Consider the following 25,931-nt stretch of genomic DNA (forward strand, 5'->3'; position numbering starts at 1 on the left):
CATCATGTGATCCACTTCATTTTAACCTTTCACATCATACTGATGGATGCCAAGGACTGTTCCTCAGGCTTTGCACAATGTGCCCCTGTCATGTCTCAGCCTAAGAATAGACCTGAGAGCATGTCTGTCATTTAAAAATAAAGCAACGTTTTATCACGTCTTCAAACTCTAAGAGAGAATCTAAGAGAAAACTGCACAGTAGCACAATGTTAACGCCTTCGTTATAAACTAACACACCTGGCAAATAGTCAAACTGATAACTGCAGCTGGCTGTTGAATATGGCAGCAGTGTCCTGGTAGATAAACCCATGGATTCCACATGGTCCACCTTGCACATGTTGCTAGATCACTGGCTGCCAAAGCAGTTTCTGTTGCGTAATAATACTGAATGAGCGTGAGTATGGTATGTTCAACATGCCTTTGTGACTGCTGCAGACACATGATGGATCCCAGTAGAAAGGGTCCGCCTTGAACTTGTCTTTTCAACTCTCAGATTTCACCATTAGACACAGAGCCTGCTCAGGCCCTGCAGCACACACCACAGGAGGCCTGATGCCGAACAGGTGAGATCAATGCAAAACGTGTCCGTACCATTATTTGTGAAAGTTTCCTGGTTTTATTGGGGAAACAATGATTACAGGAGCAAGTGCAAGACTTCAGGTTGGGTTACAGCAGGTGAACAATCATGCTGGCACAACGCATGATTCATATACAAACACAAAAACAAGCATTACGCACTAGGTCACCACAACAAACACTCAGGACGCATAGATCAGTTCCTCTGGGGGGGGGAGTCTCCTAACACATGCAGGATGACCATAACAGCAAACCAAAAGGCATGACTGCACATTATTTTCAAACAATGACTCCCACGTTCCTGATTTCTGACTGTTTACCACATTTCGGTTTTATTACTCAAGAGAGGGATGCTGATCAGCATCTAAATGTGCTGACTCCATACTGCGCCCGTTGACTTGCTGTCACACTAAGGGTCCGACTCCCTCAGGAGGAAAGCGCACAGATGGATTAACTTTGCCCAAAAAAAAAATCCAGGGTGCTCAGTTTATCATCCCCACTGACGGGTGGCCTAAATACTTAATACCAAAGCAAACACGTTTGGTGCATTGATTAATCAGACGTGCGTGTTTGAGGTTAAATGGTGTAGTTATTATCTCAGGGAGAGTTCAATCAGGCTTTGCAGGACATCCCTTTGTTTTCTAAAAACACAAACTGAGAGTCAGGCCCCTTTCTCTGCGCATTACCCCACACTTTGCTATGAACTGTGCTCCACTAATGCGTCTGGCACAACTGTTGAGTCGTGTTGACATTTGCATTTACCTGGTTGGGGTCGCACGCCTTAAAGACGTGACAGGACATCTCGGACTCGGGGTTGTCGGGCTGGCCCCGCAGGAGATAGGCAAAATAGGTGAGATCATTGCTGTTGTGAATGAAACGAGAGATGAGCTGTGCTTTGTGCTCGAATATGAACACGGAGGAGTTGTTGCTGCTCGAGGGAACGCATCGGATGAAGGGGGTGTTGAGGACCAGTTGAACTTCTCTCGGCTGCACCACGGGGCCGCAGTCGCCTTTCTCACTCTTCCTGCGGATCTCTGCCACCAGCCAAGGCAGCATGGGGAGGGTGGTCCGCCTGTCCAGCGAGGACCAGCCGATGTAAGTCAGAGAGAACCTCCTGTCTGCCTTCAGGGGGCTGCTCTCCTTGTCAGATTGACTCTCCATGTCGACTTTCGGCCGATGCTCGGTGACAGCTTTTGCGCGACTACTTTGGCAAACGACGTCGATGATGTATCATTCCCTGCAAATCAAGGCCACGCACAGATGTGGCTAGTTTGCAACAGTTTTTCCTGGACACATCCACCGTGAAAGTTCACGCAACGAGGGGATTATCTACGTGCACAGCATGTGCTCAGCCTGTCGATCAGCTGCAACACGTCGCGTTATGAAAATGCCTCAAAAATCTCTCCGGTGGCCAAATTTGCTTCAGTGGATTTCAAGGAAATTTACTTCTATAGTTAATATCTGTAGTTTGCCTCCCTGTTTTGTTCCTCCACTGTTTGCATGGGCACTGAGCCTGCCCCCAGTCCCAACCGAGCTTGCTTGCTAAAACGTGGCTTTGGATTGCTCCTGTGTAAACACAAGTCGCCCAGAGAAATCGGATTTCCTTTGACGCGTTATTTGTTGCTCTCCAGAGCGCAAAACGGTGCGGCGCATTGGCACAGTCCCTGCCCTAAAACCCTACAACCACAGCGTGCGGACTCCAAATTGCCTTTCCAAGCTGTGTATAAAATAAATGCATTGATTGTTTATCGCATTTTAGTGCAGCCTCCCGACTGTGATCCTTTCTTCCACAACGCCTTGGAGGTGGAGCAGCTGTGCGCGCTGACGACCCGCCCCACCGTCCCATGTGCTTGAGGAGTGGGCAGGGCCGCTGCGCGTAACGTGATAGGACCAGACTCCGCCTTTGTGCACTGTAACTGGAAAACCTGTTCCACAGTAGTATGGAAAATGCTCCTTAATGGTTTAGGTTCATGGTGGAAAGTGGGTCCTTAGCTGTGCACAGCACCTGCCTTCACCAGGTTACGGCTCACAAACAGGCTGTGCTGAATCACAGTTTTGGACAGCTGTAATCGCATCTGATACGCTCCATGCGTTACGGGAGTTCTCATCATCTAATTCCAAGAACTCCACCGATCCCAAAAATAGCATCTGTACCATATATAACCTCATGACTGAGGGAGGAGACACACCACTGGGTAGGCACCATCAATGTTCTCAACTGCAAAACCCTTAATTTTGGAGGACAGGTCAGCAAACACACACACTGGGCCATGGACACCCACCTGGTGCACACAGCTGTAGTTTTGTTCTTTGTGTGCTGACACTGTATTGACTGACTCAAGTGACATTTTAAGGAATTCTCTTGGGCTGAAGCAAAACCAACCAACTTTTTCACTATTTCCCAACTGCAAAAAAGTTATGAATAAATATACTGGACAATCAGATCTCAGTAGAATCATGGGATAGTTTCAAATTTGAACTCCCCACCCCAGTTCTCCAAATGCATAGTCAAACGTTAGTATCACTACTGCTATAAAACTACCTAAAGGCAGGTCAGGACATATAATAAAGAGTGGAATTGAATTTACAACTCGGTTGTTATCCTGAAATTAGGATAAAATAAACAATGCAATGAAAATTCACAATATTTATTTCTTGCATCACATTCAAGTAACGATGGTCCAAAGCAGTAGAAGGAAAAGCCCTCCTCAGAACCACAAAGTCTTTATAAATTAGACATTTACACAACATAAGAGCAGTGTACAAGCTGTTCAAACAAGTAAATGTGATTTGTTTTTATTCACTACATTAAACTATATGCAGGATGTTGTAGACACAAATACAGCAATATGCGCAACCGTTGGTTTCACAAAGGAAAGGTATTAAGATAAAGACAAACTGACATTTGGTGCAAACTATGGACTGTAAACCAGATATTTTGTAATGAAGGCAGCACATTTGAAAAACATTCAGGGATTTTCTGCATTAACAGTGTAGGTGTGAACTACACAACTAAAATTAAATTCATGGTATGTGTCTAAGTTAATAAGAGGAAGTGCACTTAAATTTTGGCATTTAAAGCGACAACAGGCATTTCCATCTATTTTAACAGCTGCAGGTCCCTTAAGTAAATAATTTATAAGTCACATTTTTAGACAGCCAGCAGTTCTTCTATTTGTTTACATGCAACTGTGACAAAAACTTCTGCAACCATCATACAGTCTCCATAACAGCTGACATCTCCTTGAACTGCTTGTGAAAGTTCTGCAGAGAACAAGGACAAAGAAGAATCTTAACATCAAGCCATTAATAAGATTACACCAACAACACTACATTCGCATAGGCAAATACAGACCTGGAACTGTGGAACTGTCATCTCAAAAGACCTCTGACAGATGTTTCCAGAGGGCTCGACGATCTTCAGCAGTAAACACACATATGGGGAGTTGAGAGACCTGCAGGTATCAGAGCTCACTGCCATTCCAAGCTTCCACTGCATGTCCACTAACTAGAAAGATAAAGCAGAACAGCAAACAAAGTAAGATTAGTCTGCTGTCTAAAACGACAAATCCTGTGGACACATGATGAAAAATTATTGGAAATGAGGCAGACTGTTTTACTGCATTAAACTCAGACATACCTGACCGATGCTGAGCATAGCCTGGACCCCCTGCTGAGCGGAGACTAATGCACCCTGTTCACTCCACAGCCTGTGCATCACTTGAAGAGAAGCTTTGGGCCATTTGTTACCACCTTCTTCGAGCCTTGATACAAGGTCATCAGGAGAGAGGTTCTTCTTCCCGGCAGACCTGGGGATGCAAATGTTAACTATGAAACCATACACTGCTTCAGTGCAGTACTTGCAGAGAGAAAAGAAAAACAAAAAAATAGATGAGAGATACCTGAATATTAGCAGAAGATATCTGATCATGTTTTGTAGAGCTTCATGGTCAAGTCTGACACCAGTTCTCTGAAATCTCTGTCCAGACGAACAACAAAAAACAAGTCACGAAAGAGGAACTCGAGAAGATGGGTTACTACAAGTTAAAGAAAAAATTCTAAGGAAAGATTGACTCACAGCAGAAATTTCAGCTGAATCTACTCCTCTAGCCAGACCTTGAAGATAAGTCAAAATGTGCTGACACTGTAAAGATTGTAGGATTTGTTATCAGAACCACAGCATAACCCCATCCTGTGAAACCTGTGTACTGTGTGGCTGCTAACATTGCAACAATGAGCGTTATTACACTATACTAAGCAACAAATAGCATTCCCACTGAGAGGTTTGCTCCACAAATGCAAAAGCTTCATGAAAACATATGTAATTAGGAATATGTATTTAATTTCTAACCCCTAATAATAACATGTTCTGTGACCCGTGCGGTTCTTCTCTTCAGTATCACCCTTTCAATATCAATATCAAGGACTCCGACTGTTTGTTTAGTCGCCTTTTTTGTAAAAACATAACATGTTTTCGGCTTGCACGAAAAGATTACATATACTCACAACATCAGCTAACAGTTCTGGAGAAAGCCCACAGATGTTTTCCACAACTTTGCTGATGTCTGAAATACAGAAGTGAAGCAATTCATTTATCACAGTTTCCCATAATTTCCTGGATCCATAACAACTGGTCTCAAAGCACTAAACAGTTATGGTGTCATGTGAGTCTGACTATGGTAATTATGATTCCTCCTTGCTCTGTTTGTCAGGCAGGCATTTCTAATACACAGATAAAAGAGCCTCACAAATCCACTTATCAGTCGCATCTGCCCTGAATATCTGTAGGAATAGATGACTCAGAACTTTATTTAATAAAATTTAATAATAGAAAATAGAATCAGGACAGGAATAGAAAGGAAACACAGCAGATAATAGTGAAACAAAGGCTTGAGTGTTTTCCATTTGGGTTTTGGGGGCGGCAACAGTTTGTTTAACGTAAAACTGTATTTAAACATCACCAGTAAGTCATACTTTAAAGACGCCGATGGTAAGTCCAGTGGAAATCACAGTAGACAAAGAATTTAAAACGGGTTGTTTCATATTTACATAAGGGGAACAACGACAGGAAAACTGTCACAACTCCGGCTAACTCCTGTGCTAAGCTAAGCTAAGCTAAGCTAAGCTAAAGATGAGGAACACTGTGCACACACTGTGCACGGTGCTGATGTGATAAATTCTACGTCTTTGTCTTTTTAATCAAGCTACAATAAATACTGTAACACTGAGTGATACTAGTTATAACCCACCACATGACTCCTCTCCTGCTGGCATCTTCTCTGTCAGGCTGCAGCTTGGACCAAACGCTACCTGCTAGATTTGACAACTCTGACGATCGGTTGAGCGAGTTAAAAAAAATAAAAACACAGGCTATTATTTTCAAAAAAAACCCTAGTTTCAACCTGAATAAGTTGGATTTTAGAATAAACACAGCTGTGACCTCCTTTGCACCGACTCGATTTGTGTTGATTTTCGCAAACACCCGTAAAAAATGCACAGCGCCCCCTACTGTACCGGAGTGTCACCTTCTTCTTTGGTGTTTATAAATAAATTAATAATCTGCATGGTGAAATTCATTTTTGACCTACTTATTTTTTCAAATCTCGGTTCAGGCTTGTTGTTTTATGTGTTGTACAGTGGGGATGTTACTCGTATACATGTCTGTGCTCATTGGCCCATTGTGTTGCAATCCATACATGTTCATAGTATTTATCACATACCTTGACAAGTAAATCTAGTGTAATTATTTGAAAAGACTACATCACCTGCTGGATTGAAGGATCTCATGCTCTTGAGAACATCACATTCCTCTTTCTATGCCAGAGTCTAAAAGTAGGCTACTCTGTGTTTTCAAACATCTACTCTGCAGTTTAATAAAAACCAACTCTCTTTCTAAAATACAGAAAGTACCCACAGTTGTCTGACATTCTGGATCTTTCTTTGATTCTTTGATCCATCCCTAAATCTCACTCTTCTCCAAACAAGTATAGACATTGTTTCATTTAACAGTAATTATGTGTGATTGTGGGCATCAGTTAACAATTTCCAAACAAGTCTAGTCTGATATTATTTGAACTCTTGCCCAAATGTGAAATGAAGATGCAAATCCATTACATAAAGAGATAAAAAAAAAAAAAAGTTGTCCTCATAATGCATGACTCATTATTCATTGTAACTTGTTAAAAACTAAATCTGGTCACTTACATATGTACACATGATCTTTAGTGAACCTACATAGATATTGTGCAATTGCTGTTTTAAGCCAAAAGGATGACACAAAAAATTTAAATGGCATCATCTCCTGCATAAATACATTTACTGCAGTGTAGACAAAGAGACAGTGGACATAGTCAAATCAGCATATAAATGATGAATTTATGCAATGCAACAGGCCTGCCCCAAGCATTACATTTGTGAAGCTACTGCCAGAACCGTGATAACCAGTGGTTACGTTGAAATCTGTCATCATTATCTTATCTATTCCAGATGCATCCAGATTTGTATTTAATTTTATTTTATTTTTTGAGAGAGGAGTTTTAGTAATATTTGTAAAAAAACTAAAAATCAGGTTAAAATGTTTTTTGCAGAAATATGACCACATAAACGATTATACAAAGCAGAGTTCTGAAGCAACAGAGGGGTCTGTAAGCTTTCTGAAAAATTAATATAATTGTAATATAATATATGTATTTTGAAACCCAAAGATTAAAATTATTGTGGGACATATATCCCCCATATAGTCCTTTTATTGCAAACTATTTTTTTCTATACACTGGGCTATGGTAGCTATTATTATTATTATTATTATTATTATTATTATTATTATTATTATTATTATTATTATTATTATTATTATTATTGTAGCTACAAATTTTGCTTCCAGACTAAAACACTGATTTAAGCGAATGAACAACTTCCGCCCCTGGTGACGTCTGGATCACGCCCATGACAATGGATTGTTCCACTATTGGGGGAAAAGTGAGGGCGCTACGTTAAAGATGTAATGCGTTTTTCAAACTGTTACAGAATTATTAAAGGTATCAATATGTTTTTTTATAAAATAGAATTTAACTTAACCCTTTATGTCCTACAGTACTGGAAGTAATGTATTTATTGTTTATGAACAAGTGAGCACCCCTCCGTATTACCTAAACATCAAGGTGCACTTTCCAGACGCGGAAGTGATTTCTAGCTGTCAAACTAAAATTTGCAAACCAGTTCCAGCTCTCGGTTGAAAAGCAATTTGCACTTCGGGATGGACTGTCCACGCTGGTTGCCTCTGGAGTCAAATCCAGAAGTATGTATTGTTGATATTTCTTCAAGTCATGTTATTTTAACGAAGTCATTCATGCACATGCATGTGAGGGCTAGCTAACTGATGCTAGCAGGGAGAACAAAAGCTGTAGCCGGTGAGACTTATTTTCTAAATCAGTTTGACTAACACTTTTATTCTTTTCTTTTAATTTCAGGTCATGACAAAGGTGAGTGTTGTCTTCTGGGTGAAGGTAACACCTCATGGGCCTGAATAATCAGCGAAAATGCGACGTGCAGATCGAGGCCTACCCAGCAGAAATACTTCATGCAGCGTCATTAGGGAATAAAAGTTAGGAAATGATGTACAACTGTTAAACAAGCAGGAGGTGACCTTGAGGATTTGGACATAGCTTTTAGCATCATATATTGGCAGTAGTATACCTCACTTGTATGAAAATATATTCTATAAAGTTCTCATAATTTATTCTTTACGTTTAATATTTAATGTCTATTACATAGTTCTGTTTTTAAATGCACATACTCATGACATTTACTAAAGTATCTACCTGAAAAAACGATCTGACCTAAAGGTTTTACAGCTTGTGCAAATATCTGTGATTTTAGGATGTGGACAGGGCTGTTTCTTTTAATAAGCTACAATAGGTGTACCTAATTAATTGGTAGCTGAATATTTGCAGTGATTTGTAATTAATATCACAATACATTGTTTGCAAGGAAGCAATTAGATCATATGTCTCTACAGAAGTCAAAAACACTTACTTCAACTGATTTTTATTCTGCTTGCATGCAGTAAGAAAATAATTGCAATAATTTACCGTTCAGTTTTAACATAATTTTAGCATTAAAGACAAATATTCTACCCATTTGGGAGTTAGATATGATTCATGTATAGATATGCAACTTCCCATTAGCTTAAATTTGTCTGCCAGATGTTTTTTTAGCTTGAAATCTTTGTGTCAAAACAAATCTACTCTTAAATTCATTGTAGTTTGTCAGTTCTTTGGGTATGAAGTCAACCTGGCAGTTTGGCGATGTGTATGGATTGGATCCAGAACTTCTCAGCATGGTACCACGACCAGTGTGTGCAGTGCTACTTCTCTTCCCAGTGACAGAGAAGGTACTTTGTTTTGTTCTTGCAACTTCTAGTATTGTACAAAATGTATAAATTGCATGTTCAGACAACATAATGGCTCTATTCACTCTATACATGTTACACAGTGTTGTGTCCATTAACATGTTTTTTTAATGTGTTTTTAACATTGTTAAAAACACATTACTAATCTACATCTGTTCAGTATGAAGCATTCAAGCTAGAAGAGGAAGAGAAACTGAAGGATCAACGACAGCAGGTCTCCCCTGATGTCTATTTCATTAAGCAAACCATTGGAAATGCCTGTGGAACAATAGGATTAATTCATGCAGTGGCAAACAACGAGGCACAACTGGACTTTGGTGAGTTATTATTCTGTTGGTGTCATAGAGAAAGGTAAAATATTGCCATGTTTAAAATGTGAAAGTGAGAGCTTGTGAGCTGCATGATTGCACAGTTATTTGTGTAAGGTTTAACTAGAATGAATGGATGATATACTGTATTAATTACATTCTATTTTGAGAAACTACTGGTAACTTTAACATGACAAGAACCCTGTAAAAGGCATTAGTTATTAATTTTCCTGAACTACGACAGACTTGCTGTAAATCCAAGTACAATTTTCCTTGCAGGCAGTTTTTTTGTTGACATTACTGTATGTTGTTTCTTCTCCTCAGAGCCTGACTCCCCTCTTAAGAAGTTTATTGAACAAACCACTAAAATGACCCCAGAGGAAAGGGCTGCCTTCCTGGAAAAAGATGAGGTAGGATGACATCAAAAGTGGACCGAAATAGTTACACAATTAAAGAGCTACACCAACATCTTGGATTTGTTTGGCCTAGGAGTTAATGGTGACACAAGGTCACTAGCATCACATCGCACAAGAAAATAAAGGAATACATTATGAAACACAAAATATAGTTAATGTCACCACTAAGTGTAATACATAAACCACTTTTTTGTGCTTTTTGTTTCAGAGTATACGTGTTACACATGAAACAAGTGCACAAGAAGGACAGACTGAGGTTTGTATTGTCTTATAGATTTTCAGTGTTGTCTTCAATTGCTTATGACGGCCATGAATCCACCTTTTTTTATTGTATGATCTAATTTAAAGGCACGTGCAAACTCAATATAGCTTTTTTTTGTTGACTGTTACAGGCCCCAAGCTTAGATGAGAAAGTCAACCTGCATTTTATAGCTTTTGTGAAGGTCGGGGAACAGTTATATGAACTGGGTGAGTTAACAACAATTAAAGTTCCTACATTGAAATTATGTGCTGTCAGGTTGTTAACTTTGTCAAAACTTTATTTCCACATTTTGTGGTGATGGTGTTTAAACACTTTCAAATTTAACAAATCAAAACATCTAAATGACCTAATGTCTTTTTTTTTTTCCCCACCTAGATGGCCGGAAGCCTTTTCCCATTGTCCATGGGAAGACTTCGAAAGAAACTTTCCTTGAAGTAAGAAAACACAGAATAGAACAGACATATCTACACACAAAAATCTGTTTAAGTTGCCAATCAATATTTTCCACCTGTGTTTGATTGCATTGTAGGATGCTGTAGAGGTTTGTAAAATCTTCATGGCTCGTGACCCTCAGGAGGTTCGTTTCACCATCATTGCACTCTCCAAAGATTCATACTAAGGAAACCTGAGAAAACTAAGGAAATATTACTGCCAAACATTCTCAAGTGCTGACTTTATTGGATTGTTTTTTTCTTCAAAATACCTAATTGATGTGGATGAAATAACATGTCAGGGATAATATTCTAAAGTATGGCTCTTCGCTTGTTATACAGCACTTATTACACATTAGATGAATATGTAAGGGAGCGTTGCTGTGCAATTAAAAGATAAAAATGTTCCACTTCTCTAACACAAATAGATATCAGCTATGTTTCACTGACGCTGCAAGTTTACATTGCATGTTTGGTTTCAAGGAAAGAAGAAAATGTAACACATTTTTCATATCAAAAAGTCTTTATTCTGGGGGGTCAGTGATAAATATATGTAGGGATTTGCTTTTTGTCTAGCCAAGTGGTCAGACCCACTCAAAGAAACATGTTTGCAAGGCTTTAATTTAAGTCATAGGTCTGAAAAATCAGATAGGCCTATTGTTGTTTGCAGGGATAGTGTTAAAAAAAAGCCTGTATCTGAAGGCTTACTGAAAAATACAGACTGTACATGATTGTGGAAGGTGCCTACATTTTTGTAATAATAATTACAAATTATGTTAAATAAATGGCAAATTTATTAATTAAAACTTGTCTTTCATGAATCTTTTGTATACACAAACCCGAGTTGTTTACTGATATTAATCTGCTTACAAAAAAGAAATTTGTATTTTTGTAACTGAAAGCTGATATCTAGCCACAGCTGAGCCCAAATATACATTTAGTTAAAAATGTTTTTGTAAATGTGGCTTTCTTATCCAGTGGGAATAAAGAACAACTTACTTTGTTATATTTCTAAAACTGCATTTACAGTTCTTAAAGCTGTCACCCTCAGGAACAGAAACTCGACTAATGTGAAAGAGCATCGATCTGTTCTTTGTGAATAATTGTGTAGCTGTTAGAAAATATTCTGCGGATTGTGTCTACTTCAGTCCATCAGACACAAAATAATGTACCATAAATCTGAATCTGGGTTTTTAATGTCAAATAAATTCAGCAGAGCAACACCCTGTGTTGGGGAAGCTACTTTACTTTGCCCTGAAGTGGTTGAACTACAGCTAAGCTACAGAATAAAAATATAGTTTGCTTAAAGCTATTTAGGAAAAAAATATTTTTAAAAAAAGGATCAAATTGACTGTGTTTATGATGTGATGTAAAATATAACCCAAAAAGTTGCATGCCATCAAAACAAAACACAGGAAAATGCAGTACAGTCCATCAGTTATATACCTGGCTTCCAGAACAGTAGTTCAGGTGGGTTTTTACACCAAGTAAGATTACTCACTAAGCTCAAAAGATTTAGCTACAAAATATTAAAAACTATAGTCAAATAGTTTTCACAGGTGAGTTGAGAGTACAGCTTCCTTGAATACACCTGAGACCTAAACCTGTCCTAAACAAAACAATCCCACGTCAGTTTGTAGTTTCAGGAAGTGACTACACAAAAACGTCTACTTGAATTGTTATGCAAATATGAATATAGTTGAACTACTAACATTTAGCAGTAGCCAAACTGCAAGTTTAATTACATGTCCAGTCTTTCACTACACCACAACAAGTCTGATAACAAGTCTGAATCAGCAGAACGAGGAACACTGGAGTAAAATACAAGTTCCTCAAATTTGTACTTGAGGTGTACATGAGTAAATGTATTGTTACTTCCCACTATCCCTCTTAATAAAACCACACTATCCACAGCATGAGCTACATGTTTGTCTGGCCGTGCAGTGCACCTCAGCCACCGCTAGGGGGCGTTGCAGGAATGAGATCTGTTTTAAAATGAGCTCTGGCTCCTTCAAGCTCAGGTTAACTCAGAAAACTGAAAAAGTTGTTGACATTTTTGTGCAGTGTGCTCAGAGCAGCAGAAACTTCAAACTCCTACGAGTTTTGTCCTGAGGAGTTAATTTGAAGCCTGACATCATTTAGGAGCAGATAACCACTCGGTGCAGACTTAAAGCTGGTGTGCACCTCAGCTACTGTGCGGACAGGAGGAGGACTGGGATGAAAACGATCGTCTGGAGAGGGAATAAGAGCGAGCTGGAGCTGGTGTTCATCTGAAGGCTGCAAGGACCCGTGGGTGGTCCCCGGACCCCACTTTTGGAAACTCTCCTGTCGCAGCCTCCAACTCCTGCATCTTAAAGTTGATGAAAGGAAAGTCTCTCCCTCCAGCAGAGGAGGTGAGCCCGGGTCGAGTAGACTGTGTGTGAAGGTGGAGTAAAGCAAGACCGAGCTGAGTGTGAAAATAGCAGCAGAACAAACCGCAGGTGTGTCGGATGACAGCGCAGGTAAGCAGAACAACCTGATGCATTTGGAAATGTATTACTGTTAAACCTGGCACTCACTGAAACATGACCTGGTGGAGATTAACAATAGCAGACATATTTCATGAATGAGTGGTGCGATTACCTGGCCGCCGGACGGGTTTTTGGAGTGCATTTGTTGTGTGTGGTTGTTTGAAGTGGCCCTCATTTATGTCACTGGACCGTAAATGCAGGAACCCATTTGTCCCGGTGCAGCTCGGATAATAGGTTTTTGTGATGGAGTGGCGTGAGCAGTCCCCTGTCAGCTGCGACGAAGCCTACTTGGAGGCGCAGAGATGGATTGAGGTGAGTTACCACGTTTAAAAGAAGCTTTCACACTGGAAATAATGCGCAATGTGACATAAAGGTGGAATAAACAGACAGCTGCTTGTGATCCTAATGTAGAAATTCAGAAAAACTTGTTTTTATAGGTGTGGATTTTACATTTTGGAGACTTTTAACCTCGAGTATATGACTGATCTCTGTCTTCTCCTCCAGTTCGGGATGCAGATTTGACTTTGACCCTGTTCATCTTTATTGTTTGCTGGCTGCTATCTTTGTCAGATCTTGCCTGGACCTGCTCAGCAGTGTCTTTTTTTTTTGTTGTTCCTGTAGCTTTGAAGCTTCTGTTTCAAGTAAGAAAAATATAAATAATTTAACGCACTCCTGATTTAAGGCAGAGATCAAGCCATAGTAATAAAATGGGTGGGTTTGGAGTTTTATTGTTTATGCAATAATCAAAATGATGCAATTGTTATTTTATATATTCCTAATTAATCAAAAAATAAACATTTTATTTAACATATGATAAATTCTGGAAAATATAATGTGATTATATAGATGTTTCAACAAGTGATGCCTATTCTGGAGCTCAAATGCCATTGTTATGGTCATAATGTGCTGCTTTTCTAGTACAGTAGTCAAAATGCTAAATAGTCACCAAAGAAAATAAAGCAATCTGCAGACTCTTACAATAACAGCCTCTTTTTATTTCCAAAATGTCAAATTATCTAAAGTTTCCATCCAACTTTCAGCCAAACTCTCATTCTTTTTTTTTTTCTTTTCTTCTTTACTAGCGGGTAAAATTATGTTTCCCCATGTTGCAAACTCTCTCTCCAGCAGGGTGGCAGGGAGCCGCTTCAAGGCTGTAACTAAACAAATATTGTTCTAATTTCATGAGGGGTGAATCTGAATGCTTTGGATGTGACATCAGTGTCTCTCACACTTGCACACTGGCCTATTGTAGTGGCTTAGCTTGTGGAATGATCTCAGGCAGGCACAGAAAGATTAGGTCGAGCGAGCAGCAAGCTGAACGAGTTGACTAGGTGAAGGTATGAGACGTGGAGCTATTACAATACAGTACAGTATATATATGAGTGGTCTGGCGAGGAGGAAATACGAAAGCAACCAGTGACCAGTTTCTGGCACGAGACTAAGAGTTTCCCTTCAAAGAGAAAGTTTTGTGGCTATTGGATTCTGCTGCTGAATGATTAACAAGCTGCTTGTCTTCGCAGCACTTTAAACAGAGGCATGTGTGCATGGCGAGGTTGGTGGTGTTGTTAAAAACTAGACTAAATGGTCTGGAGCCTGTCACATGGACACATTCCTGCATTAGCTGCCATGGCTATGAACATAGCCCCCTCAGAGCTGGCCAGCTGTCAGCACAGGGCACTGCGTCCTACAAATACAGTGCCCAGAAATAATAGAGGTCCTTGTTAATTGAATAAAAAAAGAGGCAGACTGTTATGACAATCAAGAACAAGTGGCAGTGTTCAAACAAGTAACAGGTCAGAAGGTCGTACACATGGCATCTGTACACACAAATGCAGTCTGTTATGAATAATAACTAAATTAGTCTGCAGTGAAATAATTAATATAAGATTTTAATATGTAATATGGTTTTACTCATTGTATTTTAGCACATAAAGGTTGTAATAAATGACAAGCACACATAACATAATGCTATTTTCTGTTTAGGTTGCAATAGGGAAGAATTCATTTTCTCAAAGAGCCTCCGTGCGGTTAGGTGTGTTGACCAGAATTCCTGGAATACCTTTTTAAACAGGTTTTGGAGGCTGAGCTTCACTACAGCTATTGATCTGTTCGAGGGTCATGTGACGATGTGTATAAGATTTCAGCTCCCCTTCCGATTTGTGTGAGGCTGGTTGAAAAGGGACCACATTGTGTGTCCTCACATGCCGTAGAACAAAGCAGCCAATCACAGGTAACACAATCCTGTGGAAGTTTAAGTCTGTGTCTTGTTGTTGTTGTTGTCATGAAGCATTGAGCCAATTTATGCTTTCTTGTGGTTGTTAGATATGTTGTTGGGGAAACAGTGAAACATAATATTGTATTTCTGGTCACTTACATTGTGCAGTACAGCAACTAACAATTCATTTCATTATTGTTTATTCTCATAATTATTATGTTAAAACTCTAAACCTCAAAATAATAATATATATATATATATATATATATATATATATATATATATATATATATATATTCTCAATATATTTGTATATAAATATTCTCAAAAATGATTGTACCTTCAGTTAAACAACACTTTGATCAGTTTGATCAAAGTTGCAGTGGTCCTGCAGCCACCTCTGATAAATTTCCTGTCATGATTTATCTTGCTGTGTTGTTTTTAATACCAGGAGCTGTGCGACTGAGCCGATTGCTAGTCACCTCAATGCACTCTGTTTTTTGTTTGGGTTTTTTTTTTTTGACTGTATTGATAGAGACCAATTAGACACGTAGCTTCCTGCATTCAGACGTGCTCTTGTGAAGCACGACCTGACACAAGAAGCCATTCACTCTCAGCTAAATGTTTATGTAGTTCTTTTATTCTGATATGTCCGTGGCTTCCACACTGGTATGTTTTTCTTGAGTCAGAACCTTGAAATATTTGGATAATGTCCCCTGCTGCCCTCTGATGACCCAAACCCCTGTTCTCTGTAGAAGGAACAAAGGATTTTAGGAACAGTTAGTATGGGAGGGGGGCTGCATCCACACAAACCTTGAATACTGATTTGCCTCACTGCCCTGCATGAATAAACAATAGCTATAGTCAAGGACCCAGAGACTTGCCTATTCCTTTAATTGTTTACACCGTTCTTTGTTCACCCTAATTGTAATTTTATAATAAAAAATAATTTCACACATTTATGGGGAGGCTTTAAGAGCATGTTATGAAGTTCAGTGGCCACATTTTTTTCTTTTATTGTGGGGGAAATTCGTCATGAGACTCAGTTCCTCAACATGTACAGCAGCACATTCTTGAGGGGAGTGAGGGTGGGTTTGCAGGAAGGCAAGCTGTTTTTGAAATCTCTGCTCCTGCCTCAACCCTCCCTGGTAAATCAGAGTAGCAGTATGTTGGTGCAGATTAGCTAGTTGTTATCCCACATGGCAGGTTCAACAGGGAGGGAGAGAGAGAGGACACAGCAGGTTGTATCTGAGAGGAGTTAATGCCTCTAATGATGACAATAGGAGGAAAGTATTCGATTACAGGCAGCTTATTGCCAAAGTTTGTCCCACCTTCCACTTGGACTGGGAGATAATATCTTGATTAATCCACTCAGTCTGTCTAGTTGTTTTAACTATGATAAAAAAAACATGAAGAAAAATAAAGCCACTAAGCACCATCATAAGCTTGAATCAAGCTTGTTGTGTTCTTTAACTTGTTTGTTTGCATGTGTGTGAATCCCAGCTGCTGCCCCCAGAACAGTAGGGGTCAGGATTTCATATGCCAACTGCAGCGCCTGACTGATTATTCGCTGCGCTGTAGAGTTTGCATGCTCTGTGTGTGAACATGTGTGTATGTGAGCCTTTCTGTGTTTGCAGCTTTGCGTGTTTTGTTTTGTTTTGTTTTTTCTTATGTCTGGTTATGATTGTTTTTTTGTCAGTGAAGGGAGTGTAGGCTGAGACTTTGGTATGTTTTCTAACACAACAGAAGCTCTGCAGACAAACTTATGTGTCAAAGCTTTTATCATATTCATCTATTACAATATGATCTACTTGTCTTGGAATGACGAGTATTCGAGACCTTGGTCACCTCAGGTTATTCAGGGTGTGTTCTTAGGTGTACACTGACAAAAACAAATTTCAAACAGGTATATATAGCTCTATTCAGGGTATCTATGAAATGTCTTCTGCTGCCCTCCTCAAAGTGATGGTCTGTGCTTAGCTATGGGAGTGTCATCTGTTATCCCTGCTTGTGAGTCTTTAAAGGAAAAAGAATAAAACCCTTGAACTAAGGCACATGTGAACAATTTGGTTGGCACACCAACTTCTTTTAGTTTCTGTATGAATTTGTGTAAATGCCAACTGTCCTACCGTACTGCATTCTTGCAGTCTTATGTAAGCTCATCTTCCCTGTTGGTAACATAAATTAATAGATTTGAGGACAGACTTAAAATCACACACAATAGAAAAAGTATTTTAATGTTTTTATTTATCAACTCCTAGAATAAATTACCTTTCTCATGCAGCAACTATTACTGAACTTATTCTGCAAAAAAATCCTGATTATAACATTTGTTGGTTCGGCTCAGCAGAATAATTTAGAATTTAGAATAACTCGAATACTGATTTCAGTTAAATGTGTTAAACAAGTCTTCCGAGTTCAGTACAAATCCTGATCCTGAAAAAAAATCCTGTTTAAAAAATGTTTTTAGATGTTGCGCCATGTGGTATTTTGGAACACTTTTCATATGTACTCATGAAGTACTGGACTTACTAGAACACATCAAGTATATGCATACTGTATTTAATTCTGTATTTTGAGTCACATCTCTTGAGTCAGATAAACAAAATAGCATCTAACGCAAAACATTTTCAGTTACAGTGAATGAATATAAAGGACTGAAGTAGTAAAAGTATACATTCAAACTGTTTTCTAATGTATTTGTGTTGGCTTTAGTAGCTCAGGTTCTGCTTGGCCAAGCAGTTGACAGTGGAAACATTCCAACCAAAAAGAACAGGAATCTTTTTTGAGGAGTGGCCATCAGCATAACTTCGGTATTACATAACAAACCTGCAGTTTCACATGAAAATGCTAAATAATCATACTGCTATTACTACTTTTTAGACAATGTACAGATTGCATGTATTAATGGTTGCACACTTTAAATGTAAAATTGCACAGACACACATGTTATGTTTAAAATCTGTGTGTGTACTTCATGTATGCATGCTTTTAAGTGTGTGTGGCTGCATGTCATGCATGCAGTGTGTATATTTGCCTGCATAATAGCTCTTGGTGTTCCTGCAGTGGCGGTTTGAGATCATGGGAAAGGCATGAGGCTATAACACAGCGCTGTGTTCCTCCAGCACTCCAGATGCTACCATAGCTCTGCGGCTTGGGCAGCCTGGCTCCAGCACAGTTTTAGCACAGCTCTTCCGTTTTTCCAGAGGCTTGTAGCATTAAAGTGAGAAGAACAGTTCTGATCCAGAGCTCCTGAGGAATACCTGAGGAACTTTGCCTCAGCGCTGCCCAGAGAAACTGTAGGAACTCAGGAGGAAATACCTCTGACTTCCTCTGCTACTGTTCACAACATCCTACCTTTCTTCTCAAGCCTCCACCGCACTCACACACACACCCAGCAGCCCACCCCTTCTTGCTGTTTTGCTCACTGTTTTTGTTTCCCTTTTTTTTCCAGGCTGTAACCAAGAAAAAATTTGGGAGCAACGACTTCCGATCAGAGCTGGAGAATGGCGTTCGGTTGTGTGAGTAAGTACTCTGCTTTTCCCAGGCACCTCTCTTAAGCACTCATTCATCTGGAAGCCCTCTGCTCTCCTCCAGGTCTCCGCTCCAATGTAAGTGTTGCTGATATTTCCCAGACAGACCCCCTGCCGGGTCACTGTTTGTTTGTCAGCCACAATAATTGAGCCAGTGTTTTTAGACAGCACAATAGAGGTTGTATAATATAGTTATTTGATGTTACCAGTGTCAGATCTGCATTTTGTGGTCTGGCTTGAGAATATGATGTGTGATCTATTTCAAGATGAGTTATGTTGTCTGTTTGGCAGATGTTACAGATCTGTGGATGGGCCACCCCATTTCTTTAATGAAAGCTGTGAAAAGTCATGTAGTGAATAGAAAACCTTCATCGAAAACCACATCGGAAATCTCGGGGCACCCTGCTTTCTCATTAGCCTGGGCGCATCAAGAGTTTTGATGAGTTAGAGGAACAAATTTATCTCTGCAGAATTGGCTTTCATATTAATTCACCAACTCCTCTTCTAAGACTTGTGGATTTGTGGCTTTTCTGAGATCAGGGGTGTGTATGTGTGGTTGGTTAGCATCATGTCCCATATGTGGGCAGCTCTGCTAGATGGACACAGTGATGTGATTTGCACAAATCAGCAGGAAGCTGTAATTACTAGCAGCCCATGCAGAATCTTCCAAACCTCTATTGGCATTGGTTCAAAGCAGAAGCCCCTTATTCTGCTGATTTGAACCTGACTCTGCTGTTTGCTTACTCTCACAGAACAACATAGACACTTTCACACAGGGATGTTTTCTTAGTATGAGGAAAAGGAAGACAGATTATATCGCTTTCACCTAGGAAATCAACCTCATTCTTATTGTGTTGTGGTTATTATCACAACCGCTCAGAAAGGAATGTGCAGTGCAGGTCGCACACATGACAATATCCTTCTTAACTTGTAGTGTGTGTTATCTGATGAAATAATTACAGCTTTCTATTGTTTCACCGCTGAATGACTTGAACCCAAATACCTTTTGCATTCTTTCTTCTTATCTATTGTCATTTCAGGCAAGGTTTCCCTCCATCCTTTCTCCATCCAATTTCTATGTCTGTTTTGTCTGCAAATAAGTGAAGTGGTCGTGTTTTGCACAAAAATGTATTCTACATATATTCATGTATATACAGTGATATTTAACTATTTACATATATACAAGAAATTTAACGACCCAAAATTATATAAACTAATCCCAGCAACTCTACCTAGACGAGCGCCAAATGAATGATCAGTAAATTAAGTTCATCTGCAAGTATAATTTAACAAACACTTAATATGCAAAATACCATTTTCTGATGATTTATGGACCAAACAATTAATCAAGAAAATAACAAACACATCAATCAATAATGAAAAGAATCATTAGTTGCTGCTTTACTGCTCTAATTCGGCTGTAATTTCACTTGTAACAGCATTTTTACATGTTTACTGAAGTAGAAGGTTTGTTCTTTATAATAAACATTGCATCTGTCAGGTTATAAATCATTTATTGCATTTTTTCTTATTATGAGGATTTCTTTTACCTCTTGGACTAAACAGTCCTTTTTGAAACTATACACCATAAACGTATGGTTTGTTTGGGGTTTTCAGTAGAGGAAGGTATGCTTTCGGAGCTGTGGACCCAGTCTGTTTACATGGTAGTGTGGCATTGGCCATTTACTAAACTGAAACCAGGTGGCCACCATTAAACCCAGTCGTAAACACACCACACAGAAACTTTGCAACACGTTTTGTTCCTTCCTTGCTAGTTACATCCGTCTAGCCAATGGCAGAGTGCTTTCACTTGCTGTCTTCCTTTCCCTGATGTTCTGTCTGTTTCTTCTGCTCACAGTCTGATCAACAAGATCAAACCTGGCATAATCAAGAGGGTTAATAGGCTGCCCACACCTATTGCTGGACTGGTAAGCTATATTTTCTTTGTATTCAACCTGAATGTAAGACATAAGATCTTGGATGTCGTTTTTCAAATCTAAAAACAGCCTCAACACATCATCCTAATTTTCTTCCTACATTTTAGTTGTTGTGACTTCTCTTTATGTTTGGCTACTGTGTGTTGTAAAGGATGTGTTGTAAGATGTGCGAACGAGCACTGCAACATGCAGCAGCTGAAGCTGACTGGTGACAGGTCTGATGCACAGCTGCCAATGTGAGCGAAGCGTTTGCCTCAATGACTTGTCGTTCCTCATAACCATCCAAGCTAATACGTTCAGTGAACGCGGAGCTGCTTGAAAGGCCACCGACCACATTTGAGTGCACTCTAAATTTGATGTCTGCCATGCTCGAGCCTGTCTTCAATCAAACCTATTTAAGACAAAAAAGTCTTTGTGCTTGTGCGATGATTGGGGTTTTGATTGAGCGATGAGCGGTTAGAAGCAGCCAGGTTTTGGTTTATGTAATAAACTTCTGTTGAATCAGTATATCTTTCTTTTTTTACCTTTCTAGCTCTGGCACAATCTGCACAGTTAAACAGCTTTGTGGCCCCGGTAGTTTCGGCCACGGTGACTCAGTTGAAATGTTTTGGGAGTGTCCACATACAGTGTCTTGGGAAGTAGAGGGTTGAAAACCCTACCTTAAACCCATCCCTCACAAAGCTCTCTCTTGTGGGAGTAATTGAGTCCAGCTGTCTAGAGGAATTATAGAGTACCCCAACCCTAACCTAAGGAGAGTGTGTGTCTGCGGGCTCACTAACACCCAACATGTTTGGCAAGACAATGACAAGTTGACAGTAGAAGAAACAGGCAGGCACTCTGACTGGATGTCAACAATAAACGTAGCATTAGCAGAAACAAACACTGTACCATCATTACGCTGATATGACACAAATCAAATTTCCTGCCAGTTTGTTTTGGACTGTTGCTAATATAACTGGCAGAGTACCTGCTGAGGTAATGAGGTAAGGTATTTCCTCCATCAGTAGCACTGGTGTGGTATTTCAGAGACTTGGATGCAAACCTGAAACCACCTGATCATAAACTTTCCCGCAAATGGGATGGCTCCTGGTTGGCCAGCGGCTATCAGTCGCTGCCAACCACATGGAGAGAGAGAGAGAAGTGGCGAGCTCTCCAAACAAACATTACTCGCTCTCACTCTCCTGTAAGAATAGCTTTTCCTCCAAAGTAGTTAAGTAGTGTTGTTAAGATAGCTTGGTCCTATATCTGACATCTCTATAAATACCAACAAGTCTGTTCTTTGTGCTGGAATGGAGTGTTTGAAAATGAAATGTAGCTGTGTCTCCTGCAAGCAGCCATCAAAACAGGTTTTGATGCATATTTGTCACCTCATTGTTGTGTCTTAATGTCTGCTACCTGTTTCCATCGAATGTTGTTGAGAAGTATAAACTGGACTCCTACTTTCCAAAAAGGCATGTGGGGACAAAATAGCAGGGGAAAGAACAAAAAGGCATGTTGATGGTGCCTTTTCTGTTTGTTATGTAGATACAGACTTACTTTAATCGCCCTTGATGAATGGACTTTTACAAATGTGCCCCATTAACACTCAGATATGAACATTTTGAGCCATTATTCACAGAACAGTGATTTTTGTTTTGGTATCTGTACAATTTCAGCACTTCAAATCTATACCAGGCCTCAGCCCTGGCACAGTGAAAAGCCCAGTGAAGGAATGAAGGGAGAAAATTGGAAATCTCTGGTTTTTGCAGAATATTTAGCAACACTGGCACCAGACCTGGGTCTAGTCTTTGGCTTCAGTTGGGAATGCATACCATGTCAGCACACTTCTCTGCCTGTTGTTTAGCACACTGTGAGCTGTGCGTTTGGGTTATGGCATCCTGGCTAGGGCTTGGTTCTGCTTTTACCAGTGCTGGCATATAGGCGGGGGCTCCGATTTGACGCCCACTGGGCTTAAGGGATGTTAAAGATGGCCCCATCAGCCTCTTCCCACCATTCATACACTGTCATTGACATGTTTCTGGATGTTTCCACTGCCTGTTGAGTTGAGGTAGCAGTGGGAGGAGATAAACAGTTCCAGTGGCCCTGAGGGAGTCTTTACTCATCTAATGTTTGTGTAATCATCTGTGCAATGACAGGCATTTGACTATGTCCTGTTACTGTGTTTGTGTTGTATGGGTGCATGTTATGACTGATCCAACTGTTGAGATTGGTTTATTGGGTCGGTTTCAGGAAGGGCAACATTTCAAGTATTCCATCTCCTCTTGGTTTGTTGTGACAGGATTGAAAATGTGTAGCCTGATATTTTAAACATAGCTTTGCTTGGTGTTTAAAGCACAGCCAGGGGTCAGTTGAGGATAATTGCAGAGTGTGCCCATCTTAGACAAAGAATGGAGTAGAAGAAATAGATCAGCCACAATGTGACCACCAGGCACGAAGATCCTTTCATGCCAAATCGGACACCTTGAGAGTCAAACCTTTCCGTTTCTTGGTGTGACGCACTTAAATCAGGGTCCGCATGAAGGGATTAGAGGCTGCTGGATGGGTACAGCATATTTAGCCGGATTAGGGGTAGGCACAAGTCAGCGTAACATTCTTTCAGCATCATTATCTGTGCATGTTCTGGTTCTGACTGTTAGGAGAGGCTTTTAGTTTGTTCATAATGCTCTTTGAGGTGAAATGACGTTCACAACTAAGTGATATAAATTACTGCAAGGTGTGCCTTTACTTCACAAGGGGAAAATTGAGATGTGTGAGAATTGTGTGTTTGAGACACTTTTCAGCAATAAAGCTGTTGTGTTTTATGGCCTGCATACTGTCAGACAACCCCCACTCCCAGATATTACATGCAAATATCAGTGAGCTAGTTTACTAGACTGTGGCGATTCTCTAACTTTATTCAAGCTTACTCACCTTCAGCAGATTTTGTACTGCAACATCAGATGTGTATATCACACTGGAAAATTACATTATCATGACGTTCAATAAGACAAAGTTGGAGAATGTCTAATGAGTCATGATGAATAAACAGTGACCCGGCTGTTTCCATACACGGGATGAGGGTTTGATCTTTGGCCTGTAGGAAGCCAGAGTGACCTATAGGGGCAAGAGCCCTGCCATTAAAGGGACAAGCAAAGCTGTTAGAACGAGAAGCCTGCCCTGAGAGGTCAGCTCTCTCCTACCATTTGCTAATAAGCATGTTTGCCATTTAAATATAGAACACGCTACCCCTTAATTATTCCAGCCCATGTTTAAACCATGTGTCATTACGTGAAACCCTCTCAGGCAGCTCAAGCCCAATGGGAAGTGCAGATTTATAAACAAGACAGTCGGGATTACAACTGGAAAAGTCATAACCCCAGAAAGGAATGGTGCTTTTGTGGTCTACATTTGTTTGAAATGCATGAGATCTGTGTATATTTATAGAGCAAAATGTATTTTCACTGTGTTCCTTTACACATATAAAGGCATAACACTGTGTAAATCCTATGTACGCGCATAAACTTTATGCAACATAAAATGACTGACAGTGTACTCCCAGGTCCTGTTGAGTTCAGGGAAATATTTGTCAGTTTCTGTCACCCAACCTTGTGTTTCGTAGCAACCAAATGTCTCCATAATACTCCACCACCCCACAGATTCCACAGGTATTCTGAGGAAAGGGCTTGGCAGGGAGGGAGGGGACAGTTTCAGGGTGTGAGAAGAAGACGCCAGCAGCCAGTGTGCTACTGTATGTGTCACTTTTGCACTCGCATGGCAGGTTGGGTGGGACTTGGGCGAAGCTCTGATGTCATGCGCCCTCACTTTGTCCCCACCCCCGCCCAGCCCGGCCCACAGGTAGTTTTGTTGCTGTCAGTCAGCTCCTGTCACGCAGCCTCTCCCCACTGCCTGTGTGTTTGTGTGTGTTCTGCACTAGGTCACTTCTCATTTGCTGCACACATGCTCCTCCCCATCCCGTTCGGTCCTCTGTAAAATGAACTTTGGAAGCAATAACTTGTAGGCTGTGTCCCTGCCAGGGAATTCTTGAGTGATTATTCTTTGCCCCAGAAGGTAGAAGACCCTCATCCCTGCTTTGTTCTTTGTCCAGGACAACCTTAACGTCTTCCTCAAGGCCTGTGGGAAGCTTGGGCTAAAGGAAGCACAGCTGTTTCACCCCGGAGATCTTCAGGATTTATCCACAAGAGTTACAGTCAAGTAAGTTCTGATCTTGGGAGCTTTGCAAAATGTTTCTACTAACACCTTAATATCCTTCCAGAGACGTGGTCTCCTTGTAAACTGAGACCTGCTAATAATTTGATCTGAGTTTCTTAAGTTTTTATTTATGTTCCCGTTCTTAAGCACAATTAAGGATGAATATTAAAACGTTTTAGTGCTTTTCATTGCACATGTCACCTGTGCAGCTAACTTTGATCACGAGCCGTGATCAAAGTTAGCTGCACAGGTGTTACAAAAGGTCAGTGCTATTTGCAGTGTGAATGTATTCTTGTGTTGGTAAGCACCTGTTGAAGCACAACACTGTGTGTTTCAAATCATGATAGGGAGGAATTGATTTAGAACAACGAACGCGCAACAGGTCTCGATCTCTGATAAGAAAAGAAAAATATCTGATCATATTCTTTGTCCTTTTGATGCAGGTGATGCAACAAATTAGGATCCCAGGTAGAAAAAATTTGTCCTAAAAGTAACAGACTATCAGGTGCAGGTCATAGATTTAAAAAACAAAGTCTATCCATGGAAACAGGTGCAGCTTAGGCGGTGCCTGAATTTGTGACCAGGATAGAATTCATGGTGTTTATTATTTTTTGGTTTAAGACAGTTGCAGTTGCGTGCCAAGCTGTGTGGTATGTTGAACAACCTGTTCAGTTTTTACACAGGTATGCCCTAAGGATAAGGGGTAAGGCAGGGCACAGTCTATCCGCTGCAACACCCTCTTTGGCCTGACAGCACAGTGTTGTTAGTAATACCTGCTAAACATAAAGTAGATAAGCACTGAACAGCTGAGAAAGTATTTTAATAACATGATGTATGAATGAATAACAGACATAACAGACAGTGGGTGCTACTCATCTTTCTGTCAACTCTGTGTTTTACCATTGTCACTAGTGCAATTAGGCTCGTTCTGGATGTTTCCTTGAGATGTTGCCGCAACCTCTAGAAACATTTTCCCATGATCCACCCAACACTGTCAGTCAATGTGACATTGAGGTCGAAACCACAGCCATCACAAAGACACACACACACTAAAGGCACTGTACTGTACATAGACTGCAACATGAACTCTAACTAAACAAATCTGCTCGTCTTTTATCAAGACACACCCTCTCCCCACAGCAGGA

The 25,931-nt window shown here is 40.2% G+C and overlaps 4 protein-coding genes across 17 annotated transcripts in view; 2 read left to right on the forward strand and 2 right to left on the reverse strand.

Moving 5' to 3' along the window:
• tbc1d4 (TBC1 domain family, member 4) overlaps positions 1-3,738 on the reverse strand; it is a 25,104-nt gene extending 21,366 nt beyond the window's left edge. For 4 of the 5 annotated variants that reach the window (XM_026376749.1, XM_026376754.1, XM_026376747.1 and 1 more), the window contains exon 1: positions 1,339-3,738. In XM_026376749.1, the coding sequence (XP_026232534.1) occupies positions 1,339-1,737 (399 nt within the window). In that variant the 5' untranslated portion in view covers positions 1,738-3,738. The remainder of the gene's footprint in view (positions 1-1,338) is intronic. The other variant, XM_026376750.1, reaches the window with a different exon arrangement.
• Positions 3,736-7,371, reverse strand: commd6 (COMM domain containing 6). Of its 2 annotated transcripts, XM_026376757.1 has the most exons (7): positions 5,826-7,361; positions 5,083-5,141; positions 4,655-4,720; positions 4,479-4,555; positions 4,217-4,385; positions 3,932-4,084; positions 3,736-3,840 (listed from the first exon to the last, which is right to left on the reverse strand). In XM_026376757.1, the coding sequence occupies exons 1-7, from the start codon at positions 5,848-5,850 to the stop codon at positions 3,790-3,792; spliced, it is 600 nt and encodes a 199-aa protein (XP_026232542.1). In that variant the 5' UTR covers positions 5,851-7,361; the 3' UTR covers positions 3,736-3,789. The 2 variants fall into 2 exon arrangements, with proteins under 2 accessions (XP_026232542.1, XP_026232541.1); XM_026376756.1 differs by having other exon boundaries at positions 3,744-4,084; positions 5,826-7,371.
• Positions 7,372-7,494: 123 nt separating this feature from the next.
• Positions 7,495-11,209, forward strand: uchl3 (ubiquitin carboxyl-terminal esterase L3 (ubiquitin thiolesterase)). Its single transcript, XM_026376755.1, has 9 exons — positions 7,495-7,873; positions 8,046-8,057; positions 8,840-8,968; positions 9,147-9,303; positions 9,619-9,704; positions 9,919-9,966; positions 10,103-10,178; positions 10,348-10,406; positions 10,502-11,209. The coding sequence occupies exons 1-9, from the start codon at positions 7,832-7,834 to the stop codon at positions 10,589-10,591; spliced, it is 699 nt and encodes a 232-aa protein (XP_026232540.1). The 5' UTR covers positions 7,495-7,831; the 3' UTR covers positions 10,592-11,209.
• A 1,285-nt stretch (positions 11,210-12,494) lies between these two features.
• The window catches only part of lmo7a (LIM domain 7a), a 41,481-nt gene continuing 28,044 nt past the window's right edge, over positions 12,495-25,931 (forward strand). For 4 of the 9 annotated variants that reach the window (XM_026377323.1, XM_026377325.1, XM_026377332.1 and 1 more), the window contains exons 1-5: positions 12,496-12,904; positions 13,114-13,225; positions 18,583-18,653; positions 20,520-20,589; positions 24,683-24,789. In XM_026377323.1, the coding sequence (XP_026233108.1) occupies positions 13,157-13,225; positions 18,583-18,653; positions 20,520-20,589; positions 24,683-24,789 (317 nt within the window). In that variant the 5' untranslated portion in view covers positions 12,496-12,904; positions 13,114-13,156. Of the gene's footprint in view, positions 12,905-13,113; positions 13,226-18,582; positions 18,654-20,519; positions 20,590-24,682; positions 24,790-25,931 lie in introns of all 9 variants that reach the window. The other 5 variants (XM_026377327.1, XM_026377329.1, XM_026377324.1 and 2 more) reach the window with 4 other exon arrangements.

The sequence above is a fragment of the Anabas testudineus genome, chromosome 21 (genome assembly GCF_900324465.2).
Source record: "Anabas testudineus chromosome 21, fAnaTes1.2, whole genome shotgun sequence".
NCBI classification, from domain to species: Eukaryota; Metazoa; Chordata; class Actinopteri; order Anabantiformes; family Anabantidae; genus Anabas; species Anabas testudineus.